Source organism: Narcine bancroftii, chromosome 3, assembly GCF_036971445.1.
Source record: "Narcine bancroftii isolate sNarBan1 chromosome 3, sNarBan1.hap1, whole genome shotgun sequence".
NCBI classification, from domain to species: Eukaryota; Metazoa; Chordata; class Chondrichthyes; order Torpediniformes; family Narcinidae; genus Narcine; species Narcine bancroftii.
This window is the reverse complement of record NC_091471.1, coordinates 178,528,238-178,546,836: the sequence shown is the minus strand read 5'-3', so window position 1 is coordinate 178,546,836 and position 18,599 is coordinate 178,528,238. Positions and strand designations below refer to the sequence as shown.

General features: G+C 40.7%; 1 protein-coding gene across 1 annotated transcript in view; it reads right to left on the bottom strand.

Moving 5' to 3' along the window:
* LOC138757895 (protein Jade-1-like) overlaps nucleotides 1-18,599 on the bottom strand; it is a 160,750-nt gene that overhangs the window by 29,854 nt on the left and 112,297 nt on the right. The window contains 1 exon segment of the mRNA XM_069925983.1: nucleotides 5,829-6,040. Coding sequence (XP_069782084.1) covers nucleotides 5,829-6,040 — 212 coding nt within the window.

Here is an 18,599-nt window from a genome sequence, read left to right as displayed (position 1 = left end):
TATTCTGCCTCTCCCTCCCTGTCAAGCTAACCAGTCTATCATTTCCTTTCTGCTGCCTCCCTCCCTCTTGAATAGTGTGGTGACATTTGCGCTTTTCCAGTCCTCCGGAACCATGTACAAATCTATTGATTTCTGAAAGATCATTACCAATGCCTCCACAATCTCTACATATCATTTTCAGAACCCAAGAGTGCAATCCATCTGTTCCAGGAAACTTATCTACTATTGGACCATTCAGCTTTCTGAGCACCTTCTCCCTTAAAACAGTAACTGAACTCACTTCCCTTCCCTGATATCCCTCGACATCCAGCATGTTGCTAAAATGTTTCATAGTGAAGACTGATGCAAAATAATTAGCTCTTCTGCTATCTTCTCGCCTGCCACTATTACTTCTCCAGCATAATTTTCTAGTGGTCCTATATCTCCTCTCACTCTCTTTTATTGTTTATGTGAAGAACTTTTTTGTATTCTCATTGATATTGTTATATACTTCATCTTTTGCCCCCTTGTGAATTTTTAGTTGCCTTCTGCATTTTTTTAAAAATTCCCATTCCTCTATCTTCCCACTAATTTTTGCTTCCTTGTATGCCCTCTCTTCTGCTTTTAGATTGGCTTTGGCTTCCCTCGTCAGCCACAATTGCGAATCTTTCGATTTGCCCATTCCCTATTTTTTGGCATGTATTTATCCTGCAACTTCCTAATTTCTTGCAAAAACTCCATCCTTTGCTGCTCTGCAGTCCTCCCTACTAGTGACCTCTTCCAATCCACTTTGGCCAGTTCCTCTCTCATGCCACTGTAATTCCCTTTACTGACATACCGACACATCTAACTTTAGTTTCTCCTTGTTAAATCTCAAATTGAACACCATTATATTGTGATCATTGCTCCCTAATGTTTCCTTTACTCTGAGCTCTCTAATGACCTCTGGTCCATTACACAACACCCAATCCAGTGCAGCTGATCCCCTAGTGGACTCATCAACAAGCTGCTTTAAAAAGTCATCTCATTGGCATTCAACAAATTCTCTCTTGAGATCCAGTCCCAAATTGGTTTTCCCAATCTACTTTCATGTTAAAATCCCCTGTGACTACCATAACATTACCCTTCTGACACATCTTGTCGTCACATCCCGGCGGCTGTTTGGAGGTCTGTATATAATTGCCAACTGTGTCCTTTTCCCTTGCCATTCCTAACCTGACCTACGATGATTCTATATCTTCTGATCCCATACAACCTCTTTCTAATGAATTCATATTTTTCCGTACCAAGCTACCCCCTCTGTTTACCTCTCCTTTTGATACACTGTAAATTCTTGGACAATCAGCATCCACCCTTCAGCCAAGACTCCGTGATAGCCATAACATCATACCTGCAAATCATCCACTTTATATCTTATGCTGTGTGCATTTAAATACAAAGCTTATAGCCCTGCATTTCTTACTTTTTTTTTTTACTCTGTCCCTGTTGCATTGTAACTCGTCCCCATGGCTGGAATTTTGCCCTATCTGCCTGTCCTTCAACACATTCTCAGCGGTCTCCTGTGATGCACATATCGCTGCTTCCTCTGCCTCTTCACCTGTGAATCCAGTTTAAATCCCTCCCCCTCCCCCTTACAACAGCATTAGCAAACCTCTTGGCCAAGATATTGGTTCCTGTCCAGTTCAGATGTTACCCAAACCACTTCCACAAGTCATCCCTTCCCCAGAATAGGTTCCAACGATCCAAGAGCTTGAAACCTTGCCCTCTGCACAATCTCCTCAGCCATTCATTTGTCTGTGCTAACTTTCTGTTCTGACCTTCCGTAGCTCATGGTACTGGGAGTAATCCAGAGAAGACCATCTTGGAGGTCCTGCTCTTCAGCCTCTTTCCTAACTCCCTAAACTTACATTGCTGGATCTCTCCTCCACTCCTATTTTATTGATACTAATTTGCATCAGTATCAGCCTGACCTCAGGCCGCTCACCCTCTAAGAATATTCTGCAACTACTCAGGACACACTGGACTCCGGAGCACCTTCTTTAGGATGTGAGACCAACACACAATTCTGGAGTCTCTTTTGCAACCACACTATCTCTGATCTGTTCCCCTAACTACCGAGTTCCCTATGACAAACTACCTGGCCCCTTCCCTTCTGAGTTCAGAGCCAACCACAGTGCTATTGGTCGAGTTGATGCCTTGCTCAGATGGACATCCCCTCAGGAGTATCCAAAGGGGTACACTTGTTACTGAGGGGAATGGTCCAGAGTGACCCTGCACTGACTTCTTTCTTCCCTTACTTGTCCAGGTGTTCACCCATTTACTCCCTGAATCCTGCACTCAAGGTGTTAGAACCTGCTCAAAAGTTTTATCAATAATTTGCACAGCCTCCCATATCATCCACCTCTTACAGGTATAGTCATCAGGGAAACCATCAGATTCCATGAATTCCCACATCTGACAGACGGAGCCTTCCACTGCCATATCTGCCATCACTCCTACACTGTACGACAAGCAATCAAGACCAAATCAGCAACAACGAAAAGAAAACAAGCCCTTCTTATCAGGGACCTCAGCCTCTTCTAGCCAAAGCTTCCTCCCCACTCTCACTCTGCCCTACTCACACAATGGCCGATCTGCCTATACCTCTCACCAATTTAAACAAGCCTGTTCCCGTACTCTCTTGCTCCAACTCTCCGCTGCTCCACTTAAGCTTCCCTTCCCTTTATTAACTATAGCTCATTAGCCAATGGAGAAATTTAAACAAGCACCTACCTTAATCTATCCTAACATTCAAATCTTTGAGAAAATCTTCCACCTGTTTACCACCATGTGGTCATTCTTGTGACTGTAATCACTATATTTCATCCTTCTTCATACTCTTCAACTTTTTTTTAAGCAGCATTCATTAAGTACGAACAATGACAGATTCCCGGTTCCATTCTGATCTATCTGAATTCACCCCAGCATACTTCCCTTTCTTCTACCAGCAGGGGTTCCCAGGGATCTACTTATTAACCTAGTTGATGGGGTTGGATGCAGCAATGGAAAAACACATGGAATCTGTTCAACCAAATGGTCTTTTCGTAATGATGAGTGGTTAGTAACATTCTGTAATAGAAACCCACTACATTGTGCTATCTTTTGCACAAATATTAATTATACCCACCTTTACCCTCTATTGCATTTCTCACTGTCTACGTTATATCTGCTGTCAAATGGTGGATGAGTTGCACTCCATTCAAAAAAAGATCTAAATTACTGTTCCTGCCCTTTGGTGACCAACTCTTTTATACTAATTGTAAACTGCCAATAACACTGGGGCCTTGTTAAACTAAACACATCCGTTATCATCCGTTATCATCACCAAGATTGTGGTTATCTAACTATGCTCAACATGAGCTCACTTCCCATGATTGCTTACTCATTTATCAATGCCCAAGCTTTCCTAGCTGCACATCCATTTCTACATCTTGATTCTACTGTACACTTCCTGTTCTCCACTCCACAGAACTCACTTCCTACCTGACTCAAGTCGGCTTTATCCTCTGACATAACACATTCAATATTTTTGACATTAATAAAATCACTCAATGCCACTTTGTTTCTTTTCTTCCACCACCTGGAAGTTGCCCCCCAAGCCACACACCACCCCAACTTGGAAACATATTCTTCACCTCCGCTAGGTAACACCTCAAAGACTGAAGCAGTTCAAGAAGGCAGCATACCACCACCTTCTCAAGGGCAATTAGAGATGGGCAATTAAACTCAGTGAAACTGAAGGAGGAGGGCACCAAGTGCCACTATATACTGTGGGTTCTACGAGTCCCAGCTGTTATGAAGGATGGGCCTGGTCCTGTTGCCACGCAATGTCCTAGTCAGCTAGATTTTGCCACACCACCTATCCTTTGTGGAAAAGTTTTTCCAAACACCTTTGACCACAAGGCCATCAGGCAGTGGTCAGCATAGAAAGTCCTGTGGACACTGAGAGACGAGGATTCGATGGACTTGTTCCCGGAGCAGATCGTCCAGGTCATCTGGCAAAATGCCTCATTGCCAGTGCTCATAAACGAGCACCAGCATTTGGCCTGGATGACAGTGAGAGAAGCCCTCCCAGTCAGATCCTTCCTATACAGCCAGAACATAATCCACAACACATGTTGTCCCCGAGATGACTGCGGTGGAGACAGTTAGCCACCTCTGCAAAATGGAGATTCGCTAAATGTGTGGAGACAGATGCAAGGGTTCTTGTCCCGGTTCATTCCCAGCAGCCACACGATAGAGGACTCAAATTTACAAGCTGCTCCCAGGAATGCACATAGTCAAACATCCAGAACTGCTGGAAGACCATCAACTCTGTGAAAGATACAATTCGGTCTGCCTGAATCGTTGGTCTTTCACCACATGGGGATGTCAACGCAGGAATGCAGCTGACTGGCACTTTTCAGGCTGCTAGGATACGTACTGAGGAACACACTGAGGACTGACAAAGTCAACGAGGTGCCGTGGAAACTACCACAGTCTATAGTACTTCCGTTACTGGTCATTGAGGGGCTGAGACCAAGGGGAAGCCTTGGTGGTAATAGTTTAAATGGAAATGAATGTTACAGGGTAGAGTGATAAAAAAATTATTGACGCAAAACTAAGGGTGGGAAGAGAACTTGAATGGTTTTGATTTTGTAAATAATTTATTGTGAATAAAGTCTATATTTTGTTAAAAAAAATCAGTGAAAATCCCTCTGCCGCCTGACCAAAACTTACTGATCTTCCAGCATACAACGATGTCAGTGAGGGATTGCTGCCAACTGGCACATTCTAGGCTGCAGGTGTACGAGATGAGGGAGGCCCTGAGGCTTGGCGCAGCTAACGAGATGGTGATATCGGGAAGGACCACAGTCTCAAGTCTTTCTGTTATTGAGCACTGAGGGGCTGAGACCAAAGGGAAGTCTCTCAAACAGAGGAGGGAGTAACTGCAAGTCCCACAGTGGTGGCAATGGTGCTAAATAGAGAATGAAAGTAACTGTACAGTGATTGATATGTATGAATATGTCACCAAGTATGTGAACAAACTTTGAACTGTTTTTTTTCCCTGAGTAACTTATTGTTAATGAAGTTTATTTTTTGGAAAAAAAAATTAAATGGTGGCTCAGCCTGCAAAGCCCACATGCGCTGAATGAATTTAAAAAACAGCATTTTCACCAAAATAATCCAGCCATCTTTACAGCAAGCTGCCACTGGTGCTAGGCTATTCTGACAAAGGATTGTCCAACTGAAATGTCAACTTTGTATCTCTTCCCACAATGGTGCCTTGACCAATTATTTCAAATATTTTCACTTTTAATTTAGGATATTCTGAAATATTACTTACGATCCTTAAAACTCTCTCACTGCCTTTAAAAGACCATTCACGAATTAAAATTTAGATTAAGGGCTTCAGCCAGTTCCTTTTCTCCCCTTGCTGATGCTGCTCGACCAAACGAGTTCTTCCTGCACTTTTTTTTGTTCTGGATTCCAGCATCTGCAGTCTCTTGTGGCTCAAAGTTTGTATTCCCTCTCTGATCAACACTTCCAGCTTGACTGAAGGTTTTATAAACCTATCTGTCATGCACCCTAGTACATCTGTTTATCTGAAACCACCTGCACACAGACTTGCTTGCTGCTACTATTGTAATCCAAGATCTTAATTGACACCATGGTGTTGTACACTGTCAAATTCATTTCATGCTTGGCCTGATAAAGGGAGCAAACACTCAACAGTTGTTTGTCACAGGCTTAGTTTCCAATGGAATGAATGAATGAGTGAACTCATTCAGTAAAACAGTTGCAACATGTTTGAATGCATGTAATCTTACCTGATGGACACATATGTTGCACTTGTCACAGAAAACCATCTCATTGCCATCCTCACCATCTGGAGATTGACACACATCACACACCACATCTTCATCATATTCAATCCCAAGACCTTCTTCTGTCTCAATGGCATGGTTCATGTTGTCATCACATCTCCGCTCCAATTCTTCCATGACCCTCTCCATGGTGAACTCATCTAATTCTGTCATCCCTGACACATTGAACCAAAAAAATATCATTTAATATCATCCAGGCTGCACTGTCCATTTGTTAAGAAGTTGTTAAATTTTTCCACTCTACTTCCAGGTCACAGCTCTTGACTTCAAAATAACTGACCAAAGTGGTGCAGTACACAAGTACTGGAGAAACTCAGCAGACCAGGCAGCATCCATAGGAAGTCAAGTGTAACCAAAATATAGAGCAGTGGTTCTCAAGCTTTTTCTTTCCAGTCACATACTTATGCCATTGGTGCTCTGTGATTAGTAAGGGATTGCTTAAGGTGGTATGCGAGTGAGAAGGGAAGGTTGAGAATCACTGCTCTAGACCCAATTGTTACTGAAATATTTTGCTTGAAAAAAATTGTCACTGGCCCACTTCCTTTGGAGTTTTGAAACCATGGGCATAGCAAGTCAATTAGGTACAATTAAAACAGTGGTTTTCAAACTTTTTCTTTCCACCCACATCCCACCTTAAGCAATCCCTTACTAATCACAGAGCATCTATGGCATAGGGAATAATTATGTGAGTGGAAAAAGGATGAGAACCACTGATAAAGAGGTTCCTTACAACTTCAACAGGAACATCGAATCTTTCTGCACATGGCATTACTTCCAATTATTTAAAAGATAACCAATAATATTTTTGTTTAAAATGTTGTTAATGGCAATGAAAAAGTAGTATACAATATAGCATATTTTTCAGAGTTTTTATTCGGGAAGACATCATGATAAGTTAAATTCCAAAAACGATCAAGGACATACCACAGCAAGACAAAGTGGAACATGATGAAAGGATCACTTTAAACAAAGACCTAATATCTTCCCAAGTTCTACTTAGCTGTTTTTAAGTGTTTGTTAAAAACACAAACAATTTTAATCAATTACATCAGTGGACCATAAAGCAGTTTGCAAATGTTAACAGCTCTAAAGAAGTCATGCGACACACTTCATCTGCTTCCAGTTTTCAGAGTGGATCCATGACATTTGACCTGCTTGCTCAGTTTCCGACTAGGCAGCTATCAATGACCATCCTTTACTGATAATCTATAACTTGAACTCTCATTTATTGTTTTCAAATAAAAACTGGTTTATTCCTCTCACATTTTTTTAAAATACATGTGACAATCCTATATTATAATCTGTGTTTCAATGCTGAACTACCATCACAGTGTTTGCAAACTTTCTTGTTAACTCTAATCTGTGTGATGGGATTCATAATACAGATCTTTCAAACATTTTTCCAAGGGTATTCCTACCTTAGGACAAATATATCCAGCCAGCTATTACCATAATCATTAAGGCACATATTATTAGAATAAACTTTCAGTAGGAAGGGACTGCAAACTTCCCTTCATAGTTCAGAGACATGGAATATTTCCTATTTCCCTTTGAATCCGTTAAAATCCTGCTGCATAAAAAGAGTTCAAACTCTGCAGCTTTTGGTGAATGTCACATCCAAGGTTATGTTTTTTTTTGTGTTGATCTCTTCAGGGTCATAAACACACTCAATTACCCTTTGCGCGATAAAAGGCAATGTTAACTTTATTAACTGGAATCACTGAACAGGTGCAGACTCTACTGGCTCTATTAGTAAGTAAAGAAAATTTTGGTGGCAGTGTTCACATGATTTGTGATGCTGTCAAATCTTGTCCTTTTCGGATAACATTTAATTTTTTTTCCTCAGGTTTTTAGGGCAGGGCAAGGTTGTAAGAGGAGTTGGTGCAGGGCAGGCTAACAAATATTGGTGATTTTATCTCTCAACTTTTAAAGTGGAGTAGACCCTCAGATTAGAATATAAAACATAATGCAGATTGGCAATAAAAATTGAAGAATTAATTGATAGGTTGATGATTTGTGTAGACAGTTAACATTTCTGGTCGACATTTTCTTTGAAATTATGAAAATTTACTCTGCCTCCTTGTCTCAAGAGTTGTCCAATCTGCCATGTCTTTTTAATTTCTGATACGAAACAACCACAATATTTTCCTTGGGTTAAATGGATTAGTGCAAAGTTCCTGCACCTTAAAACTCATTTACAATTCAAATCTCTCTCCTTTCTCTGTTGCAAATAAGAATCCTACAAAGGTTCATTCTGAAGTTCAATCTGCTTGTTATTGTGTATTGGTCAACAACATTGACTCTGGGTGATTCACACTGGTGCACTAGGTCAACACACAATCATATATCATCTTTCATTTCTCTTCAATCAAAAGCAAAGCAGATATGATAGTTACCGTTGTGTTACAAGAGCAAACAGAGAAAAACCAACACTGTCTAAGCATTAAAGGAGCTCCAAAACGATGTGTTTCCGTGGCATATCAGATCATCATTAACTTGTTAAATCTGCACCACAAATAGTCATCATACCTGGTACAAAAATTCATTCATATTGCTTGAAAAAAATGGCATACAACAATCCTTTCTGCTTCAGATACAATATTGTTTCTTTAAGATCAAAACCTAATTATTTAGAAAAACTATAGTTGGTAAAATCTCTGACAAATTTACAAATGTGGATTGGCTGTGAATGATTGAATTAGACATGGTGGGGATGCCTTTGTCACAGGTTCCTTAATACTATAAAATTAATTAAGCCCCAGATCAATCTCTAATCTATGTACCTTATAGCACTTTTCATTGTAACATCTGATTAGTATGTCCTTACATTAAAAAATGATAGCCAAAACTACTTTTTCTTTCCAAACTTTGAGCAGCTACTTGCAATGATGATCACCATGAAACCACCAACATTATCAGATTAAATCCTATTATACCACCAATGTCCTTTATTGAATTTAAATTCGCCAAGTCTCAATGTCCATCCTAAATGTGACTCCAGACAACAAAGTACTTGCCTCCCCGCTACTTACTCATTTCCAGGACAAGTTTGGGATAGACAACAAATGCTGGCAAAGGCCCTCATTTATTTAAAAAAACACATAAATTGGAGAAAGTACAATAAAAATACACTAAGTTTTGAAATTGAATTTTTAATGAAAATTACCTGGTAAAATACATCAAGAGCACAATACTTTCTACCATGGTTGACTGACCAACATCAACTGTCCCTTGACTAATTTCAGAACATCGAATTTTCCTTCCACTTAAAATAGGGGATTCACAGCCGTCATCTTAGCTAGATGGATCATTTTATAATTTTAAAGTCATTGATATTTTACAGCCTTATAATTCTGTTGGGACAAAAAAGTCTGGAGATGTCGGAAAAACTCAGTAGGCTGAGGAGCCTCTGGGAGGAAATCTATGATCGACATTTCAGGTCAAAATTCTTCATTAGGACAAAGAGTGCAGAAGCATGTAGAAACGAAAGGGAGTGGTGTGGACAGAGGCTGGTAGGTGACAGGTAGAACCATATCAGGATATGTAAAACTTAAAGAAAATCTTAGGAAGATGGAGGCAGAGAGTGGAGGGAGTAGGTAGGTGATAGATAAAAAAATATCAAGCAAGGATGATGGGAGAGGGGATAGGAAAGGGGAAATCAAAGCATTATAAATCCAAATAGAAAGGCATATATCAAGGTTGTACATGGACTTGCATGACTAAAGACAAATTATCCCGTATATTTCCTGATATAAATCCCCGATGTAACAGCTGTAATGATGGGAAAGCAAACTTGATACACATGTCTTGTAGAGTTCTTGAACCTTATTGGAGGGAGATTTTTTTTGTGTTTTGTCAATAATATTACATGTTAATCTTGAACCTAATCCTTTAACAGCTTTGTTTGGAGTACAATAACACTATTTTTCATATAATTTGGAGTCCTTTTATGGAATATTTTCATGCTTATTTAATCTGTTTGTCTTGATCACTGAATGTATTTATTTGTCTTGATCACTGAATGTATGGTTTTTCCTTCAGTTAGTAATGTTTTATAGATTCAACAGAACTATAGTACCTTTAATTTTATGTCAAAATATCCCAAGTTTTCTTTTTGAGAGGGGATTAGAGTTCTTTGGATTCTTTTCTTTTTTGTCATTCCGACCACACTGTATGGGGAAGGGGTATATCTTAATTTTTTTATTTTTGGAAATCTACTTATATTCTTCATATTTGGTAACTATGTGTTCTCTATGCAATGTGTTCTTGTTCTCCAACTCAATAAAAAGAGAGAAAGGCATGTATCTGATGCACAGATGGGACCAGATTGGGGGTAGGGTAAAAAGGGCAATGGTCTAATTTAAAAAGGTGGTGGGAGGGATGGAAACAATGGTTAAAGGGAAAGACATTCCAGGTGGATGGGTAGGAGTGAGAGAGGAACACGACAGGAAGGAGTTATCTAAACTCGAAAAATTCAAAGTTAATCTCATTGGATGTAGGCTCTTCTAGTTTGAATTTGACAGTGGATAAGGCTAGAACATTCAGGTCAGTGCATGAATGGAAAAATAAATTGAAATTATTTGCAAATAGAAGTTTAAGATAGTTGTTGTAAACATTGTGAAGGTGCTCTGCAAAATGAATGCCAAGACTCTGCCTAGTGTTTTCAATGTCAAGGAGGCTACAAATGCAACAGGTGAGGTTGGAAGAGGCACATGAGAATCTCTGCCTCACCGGGAAGAGCTGTTTAAGCCCCTGGATGATGGCAAGGGTGAAATTTCAGGGACAAGAGATGCACTTCATACAGTGGCAGGGAGAAAATGCTGGGGTTGGGGAGGAATGAGCTAAGCAGGGAGTTGCGGAGAGTGATCCCTGCAGAAAACAAAGGAAGCAGGGAGAGAAGGGAAGATGTGACCAGTGATGGGATACCTTTCCAATTCCTTCCAATCCACCCAAGATCTTTGTTCACCTTTTCATTCTCTCCCTCACCCACATTAAATAGAATCATCACCCTCTCTCACTTGCTTCCTTCTGCCCATCACACACATATTTTTTCACTTTGCTTTCTTTTCCTTGGTTCACCTTCCTTGTCTGCTCCATTCTATGTGGATCGTGTAGGAACATGTGGCCTCTCTGTTTGGAACATTGTGGATCGCAGAGGATCACGTGAACTCCCTGTCTGAAACTTATTCGTGTCGCATCACCTGCCAATCAAGGTTGGACTCCGGCCACCCATTAGTGCACACCTTACCATTGGCTCATTTAAATGACTCAGCGTCATCATTGGGCAGATGCCCAGCTCAGAACAGTATAAACATCGATGCACACATTTCTTTCTCTCTGCCTCTTGGTCCAAGCCCCGGACATTGCTCGACGCCAGATCGCTACTGTAGTCATCACTGGAGGAGTCGCTGGTAAGGTATGAACAACATGGAGTTGAGCTGTAGTACAGTACTGCGACAGATCAGTGCTTGCAGAGCCACAAGCCCGTTGGTCAGGGAATCGGGAGTATGTCTGAAAATCCCTGTTTGTGAAGTGTGTACACATGCAGGAGAGTGTGGTAGGGTAAGCAGCCTATGATATCAGAGTCCCTTGTACCCAATGTGCCAGCATGCACCATTATAGTTTTTGTCTCATCTCACGTAGAAGATGGGTGGCCACTGGTATTGGAGTCCAGCCTGGGACTGAGGTGAATGTCTATATACACCGGTAGTCATTTAGTTGTAGAATAATTAAGTATCGTTTGATCTCTTCCCCGGTTTGTCTCCCATGTGTTCAATAAAGTTACCTTGGATTGTAACACTTGTGTCAAGACTTGTCTCTCTGTGAACACAGTGAGCCTGATACAGTGTACTTCCCCACTCCCCCACCTGGCTCCATCTATCCATCATCCTTCCTGTGTCAGGTTCCACCTCTCAACTACCAGCATCTCTCTCTACCTTTCCTCCTCCCCAGATCCATCTGCCCAATATTTCCCTTTTCTTTTCCACCTACATGCCTTTGTCTAACACATACCATTACACCCCCACCAACTCCCACAAGCTGCTTTCACCCATCACTTCCAGGTCTCTGTCTCTCTCTTCCCTCTCGCTTCTTCTTCCTGACCATCTTCCCTCTACACTCTTAGCACTGATGCAGGTCCTTGAACCAAAATGTCACTGATCCCTTTCCCTCCAGGTGCTGCTTTACCTGATGACCATTTATCATGAGACATTTTGTTTACATTTAACTAATTTTGCAGCCTTAAGGGGAAGGGCGTTGAAATTGCTAGACAAATTGCAAAGATCAAGTGCTTTCCTCCCTAAACACGCTCCAATGGAAGGCAACAATAATAGTTGTTAATTAAACCAGTTAGTCCAGTGGTTCATTGATTGTTCAGGAATCTGATAGTAGCAGGGAAGAAACTGTCCTTGTGCCATTGACTGCTCGTCTTTTGGCCCCTGTACCTTTTGCCTGATGGTATCAGAGTGAAGAGGCCATGGCCTGGGTGGTGGGGGTCTTTGAGGACAGAGGCTGTTTTTATTTTAAAGACACCTCCTCATGTAGATGACCTTGATGGAGTGAAGTCTGGTGCCTGTGGTGTCACAGGCCGAGTTAAGAACCCTCTGGAGTTACTTCTTGTCCTGAGAGTTAGCACCTCCACACCAGGCAATGATGCAATCAGCCAGAATGCTCTCCACAGTATACCTGTATAAGTTTTTGAGAGTTTTCAGTGACATACCAAATCTCCTCAGACGCCTCACAAAGTATAGCTGCTGGCAAGCCTTCTTCGTGATTGCATCAACACCTCCTTTATCCTCATCAACTGCGTTTGGTGCTCCTAAGGCAGCCTCCTTTACATCAGTGAGACCAAACCCAGACTTGGGGACTATTTTGCATAGCATCTAACACTCTGTCTTCAGTGGCCATCCTGAGCTCCCAGTTGCAAGCCATTTCATCTTCATTTTCTCATTCCCACGCCAACACATCTGCCCTGGGCTTTCTCCACTGACAGAATGAAGCCCAATGTAAACTGGAAGGTCAACACCTCATATTCTCATTCCCCATCAACCCCCATCTTCCCACTCAACTCTTCAACTCTTTTCCCTCCCACCTCCCCCACGCCAAACCTTGGTTCCATTTGGTCTCTCTTTAGATCACCATTCTCTCCTTCTCTTCTCATCAATTCCCAGCAACGGCGATCCTCGTCTTCCGATCACCTACCCCATTATGTATGACTCCTGACCTCTTGTTTTTCCTGGTGCTCTGCCTGGCATCTGCCAATCTACTGCCTGTGTTCACCACACCACCAATTCCACAAGGGGCATCTGTCCCACTCCTCCCATACTGTTCTCTTTACACTGGCTTCTCCTACACTTCTCCAGTCTCAATAACAGATTCCAACCCAAAACATAAACCATTCTTCTTCTCCTACTGATGCTGCTTGACCCACTGAGTTCCTCAAGCAGAGTGTGTTCAGCTATAAAAGAATATTGCTAAGACTGATCTGCTTGAGTTACAAGGAGAGGCTGGGACTTCAAGAAATAATTCCCCCCCCCCCCTCCCCATAGTTGATGAAGACTTTGAGGATTTATCAATCATGATAAATAATCCCATGTGTCCCAATCTGCTGCTGTATTAAAGTTGTTCAAAATTACAGCCCCTGCCACAGCAACAGATTGATAGTAGGCATTCTGGTACAAATATAAAACTGGTACACACATACTCTATCACAAATATACAAAACAATGATTCAATGACTCAAGAATGAAAAAAACATGTGTTTTTGCAAACTGCTGGCTGCATTCACAAATTAATTCCCATTCACAACTCAATTCCAACCCTAGACAAATTTCATCTTTCCATGTCTTCTCACACCACAGAAAACAAGCGACAGACAGAGCCCTCCATAATGTTTGGGAAAAAGACACAAGTTTTCCATTTATTTGCCCTTGTGCTCCACAGTTTTAAATGTGTAATCAAACAATTCATATGTGATAAAAGTGCACATTCTAGATTTTATTCAAGGCTATTTGTATATATTTTGGTTTGATCATCTGGAAATTACAGCATGTTTCATACAGTCTCCTCATTTCAGGCACTATATTTGGGACATAGCAATGGTATGTATATTAAAGTGATCATGTATAGTACTTTGTTGCATATCAACATTACCCCTCCATAAATCTTCGACCGCGAAGCCAAGCCAAAGAAGAAAGAATCCAGTGCAATGACTGCTTGAAGTCTGTGATTCATAGTCATCACCAGGTGCTGAGTACATTTTCTGGTGATGATCTGCCAGGCTTCTACTTCAGCCATCTTCAGCTCCTGCTTGTTTTGGGGTCTTAAATTTAATTTTTTTAATTTAAACATACAGCACAGTAACAGGCCATTTTGGCCCCCCAATTAACCAACATTCCCAGTACACTTCAAACGGTGGGAGTAAATCGAAGCCCCTGGAAAAAACCCACGCAACACAGGGAGAACCTACAAACTCCTTAAAGACAGTGTGGGGGAAATCCCGCTCACAGTCGCTGATGCTGTAAAGGTGTTGCTCTAATTCGCTATGCCAAGAGGGCTTGTTCCCTAAAGTTTTCTCTTCAGCATATGGAAGCCATGTTCAATTGGATTTAGATCCAGTGACTGACTTGGCCATTCAAGAATTTTCCACTTTTTAGCTTTGAAAAACTCCTTTGTTGCTCTACCAGTATGTTTGGGATCATTGTCTTGCTGTAGGATGCTGCAGTGTCCAATGAGTTTGGAGGCAGTTGCTCGAACTTGAGCAGATGTTTCTGTACACTTCATAATTCATTTTGCTACTGCCATCAGCAGTTACATCATTAATGAAGATAAGTGCACCAGTACCTGTGGCAGCCATACATATCAAGGCCATAACACCCCCACCACCATGTTTCACAGATGAAGTGGCATGCTTTGAGTCTTGGGCAGTTCCTTTATGCCTCCACATTTTGCTCTCACGATCACTCTTTTACAGGTTAATCTTGGTCTCATAGGTCCACAAGATCTTTTCCCAGAATTCTGCAGGCTCTTTTAAAAACTTCTTGGCAAACTGTAATCCACCATCCTGTTTCTGTGGCTAACTGGTAGTGTGCATCTGGCAGTGTAATCTTTGTATTTCTGTTCATGGTGTCTTCTGCAGACAGTTGTCATTGACAGATTCACATCTCCCTCCTTATAAATGTTTCTGATCTATCAGACAAGTGTTGGGGATTTTTCTTCATGATGATGAGAATTCTTCTGTCATCCACAGTGGAGATCTTCCTTGGTCTACCTATCCATTTGCAATTACTGAGCTCACCAGTACACTCTTTCTTCTTAATGATGTTCCAAACAGTTGATTTTTGTAATCCTGAGGTTTGGGTGATGTATCTTACTATTTTATTCTTGGATTTCAGCCTCATCATGGCTTCTTTAACTTTCATTGGGCACAACTCTGGTCCTCATATTTAAAAATGGCAACTTCAAACTCCAAAGGTGATCAAAAGTTTAGAAGCCTTATACCTGAACCAATGAAGCAATTAAACATACTCTGCATCCCTGGAGAGAGCAACACAGCATAAGATGCCTGAGGGGAAGGTAGAGGCAGAGACTCTCATAACGTTGAAGGAGTTATCTAGATAAGCACTTGAATTCCAAGGTGTTAGAAGGCAATTGCCAAAGATGTGGCTGAGTGGGATTTATATAGATGGGTTGTTGTATAAACATAGACATAGTCAGTCAAACAGCCTGCTCCTGGGCTTTATGACTTTAGGCTCTGTCACTGTGCAGGCTACAGTTCTACAGGTACGTATCGTTATACTTTTTAAACGTAATGAGGTTTTGTGTCCCTTGCACTCTTTTAGGATGTGACTATTGGACTTCAGGGAAAACAATAGTTTTTATGTCAACTATAATGACATCAAAGCATTACAAAGCTTTTCACTGTTAAGGCAGCAAATGTGAAGCAAGATCAATAAAAGAAATGCAGCAGCCAATTTGTGTGCACAAATGGCATTTAATTAACAACCAGAAACTCGGTTTTAATGATGTTGATGGAGACTAAATATTGTCCTGGATATTAGACATAACTTCCTCACAATTGTTCGATATAGTCTCGTTGGATCTCAGTTTATAAAAGATAGCTTTTATCACTCCCTCATTAAAATCCTGTAACATCAGCCTGAAATTTTTGTCAGTTCTCTGGAATGGGAACAAGCCCTCTTGGCATAGCGAATTAGAGCAACACCTTTACAGCATCAGCGACTGTGAGTGTTGCCATCTCTGACCCAGAGATGAGAAGTACACAGCGAACGTGGAAGTGATGCAGAAAGGGAGCCAACTAAATATGCAAATTAATCAGGACATCTATCAATAAAATGCAAACAATTGGCCATCAACTTTGGAGGATGTTGCAAGAATAGAGGGTAAAGGCACTTATTCTCAAAATATTGCTGGGCCTTATGCCTCAAACAATTTTATATAATCAAAGTAGCAATATCTTGACTACAACAGAGCTTTTATTTAAACAGAAAAATTGACTAATTTCGGCAAAGGTAACTGTGATAATTTACCCCTCCATAAATCTTCATCCGCGAAGCCAAGCCAAAGAAAGAAGAACTGTGATAAACTTTATACTACAATAAACTTTATACTGAGGGTATACTTTTCTGAAAGCAACAAGTTCAACTTGACAGGGAGTGCAAAGATACAAGAAAAAGAATTCAACGCATAGGTTTCCTAACCACATATTTTGAAGTTGGTAAAACTCATTCTGCAAGTTCCAAATGTAAAAATTCACAAGTAAATTCTCATTACATACCAAATTATCTTGCAACCTGCTGCATTAAAATGGGTTGTAACATATTTTGCCATAACCCTCCAGGTAATTATCAATTTTACTTTAATCTACTCAATATTTAGCTTCTACATAAACAAATGCAGGGATCAGATACCCATCAGGTCAGAACACCAACATGATTCAGGATTTCTCTACTTTGTTCTCTTTTGATGCAGGGTTTCAACCCTGAACGTCGACAATTCCTTCCCTCTCCAACCCCCCAACCCACTGAAGATGCTCAATCTGCTAAATTACTCCAGCAGCTCTACCCCGCCACCCCCCCCCCCCCCCCATTGTCCCTATGCAAGATTCCCCTGCACAGGGGCAAGAGAGGATAGTGGAACAAGCCCTTTGGCCTACGTGTCTAAACTTAACAGGATTCTAAAATTAAATAAAATCTGCTCTTTCCACATGATACCTACACCTCTATTTCCTGCACAGTTATGAGTTAATTTAATAGAAAATTAAGCAGGAGGCATTACTATTGTATCTGCTTCCACCATTATTACTGGCAGCCTGACCACTCTATGGAACAAAAATCACCCCACCCCACATCTCCTCTCTAAACCAACACCCCCTACCCCCCACCCCTCCAAACACATGCTCACCAATTTTTTTTATAATTTTATCCTGGGAAAGAGATTATGACTGACTATCTTATCAATAAATCTCATAATTTTAGGAATTTCTATCAGTTCTCCCATCTGCCTCTGATACTCCAGAGCAAAAACCTGCTTGTCCAACCTTTCCCCTTGCTTATACCCTCTAAAACCAGTCAACATCCTGGTAAATATCTTCCATACCCTTTCCAAAACCTTCAGATACTTCTTGTCATGGGGCGACCAGAATTGCACACAATATTTCAAGTGCAACATCATCAACATTTTTCTAACTGCAATATATACACACTTCCATTCTTAAGGATGAATCCACACACTCATTCCACAAACATGTAGTGTTGCCTCACTGCTTTAGCTATTTAAAAAACCTGTCTTTTACTTTAGTTTAAAATTAGCCACATCAAGTATCTTTCTGTAAATTTCAAACTTGCTACTTGAACAAATTTACACAACGAACTTGTTCATATTCTGGCCTCAAGTGGAAAACACATTCTACAAAAATAAGTGGCATAAATTCTATATTTTATTGCACTGCATTAACCACACGAGCCTCATCACAATGTACTTATTTAGCATGAGGCAACTAATAGGTTTCTTGTAATTTTGAAAAACAGCAAAGTATCTTGGCCAAAATACAAGTGGAGGAAGAATTTTATTTTGGGGCTGCTTGTCCTAAGTGCATAAGTTCCACATTACTTCTGGAATACAGTTCCATTGTCTTCAATGGAACAGAACTTTATCACAACCACTGTTATTTACTGCTGTGCATTCACATTTATCACAAGCAAAAAGGAACAAAATTTTACACAATGGCCTGCTCTATTTTTGCAACAGTTCAGCAAAAAAAAAAACATCAGTACAGACAAGTCTCAACTCTAACAGTGTAAATTCCGTATTATTGTGGTGAAGTATTAACCCAAATACAGATACATTGACTAGAATTGTAGATAGCAATGGCGTCTTTTATTGGAAATTCATAACTATATGAACATGTCTGTTTCAGAACATTCCCAAATTTCCAAGCATATAATAGCCAATAATCTAATTTATAAGTGTAGTCTTTGTGACACTATCAATTTCATCATTGCTCTGAGCAGAAAAGTATGATAGAGAGTAAGAAATTACAGCTTATGTGATGATCACACTAATCTGAAATAAGCAAGGGTGTTCTCTTGGTATTTTGTCCCACACCCATGCCTCAACTGATTATTTGGTCTGATATCTCACTTAAGTTGGAGGGGCTGGCTGCTAAGTTTCCTACCTCAACCAGCGACTGCATAC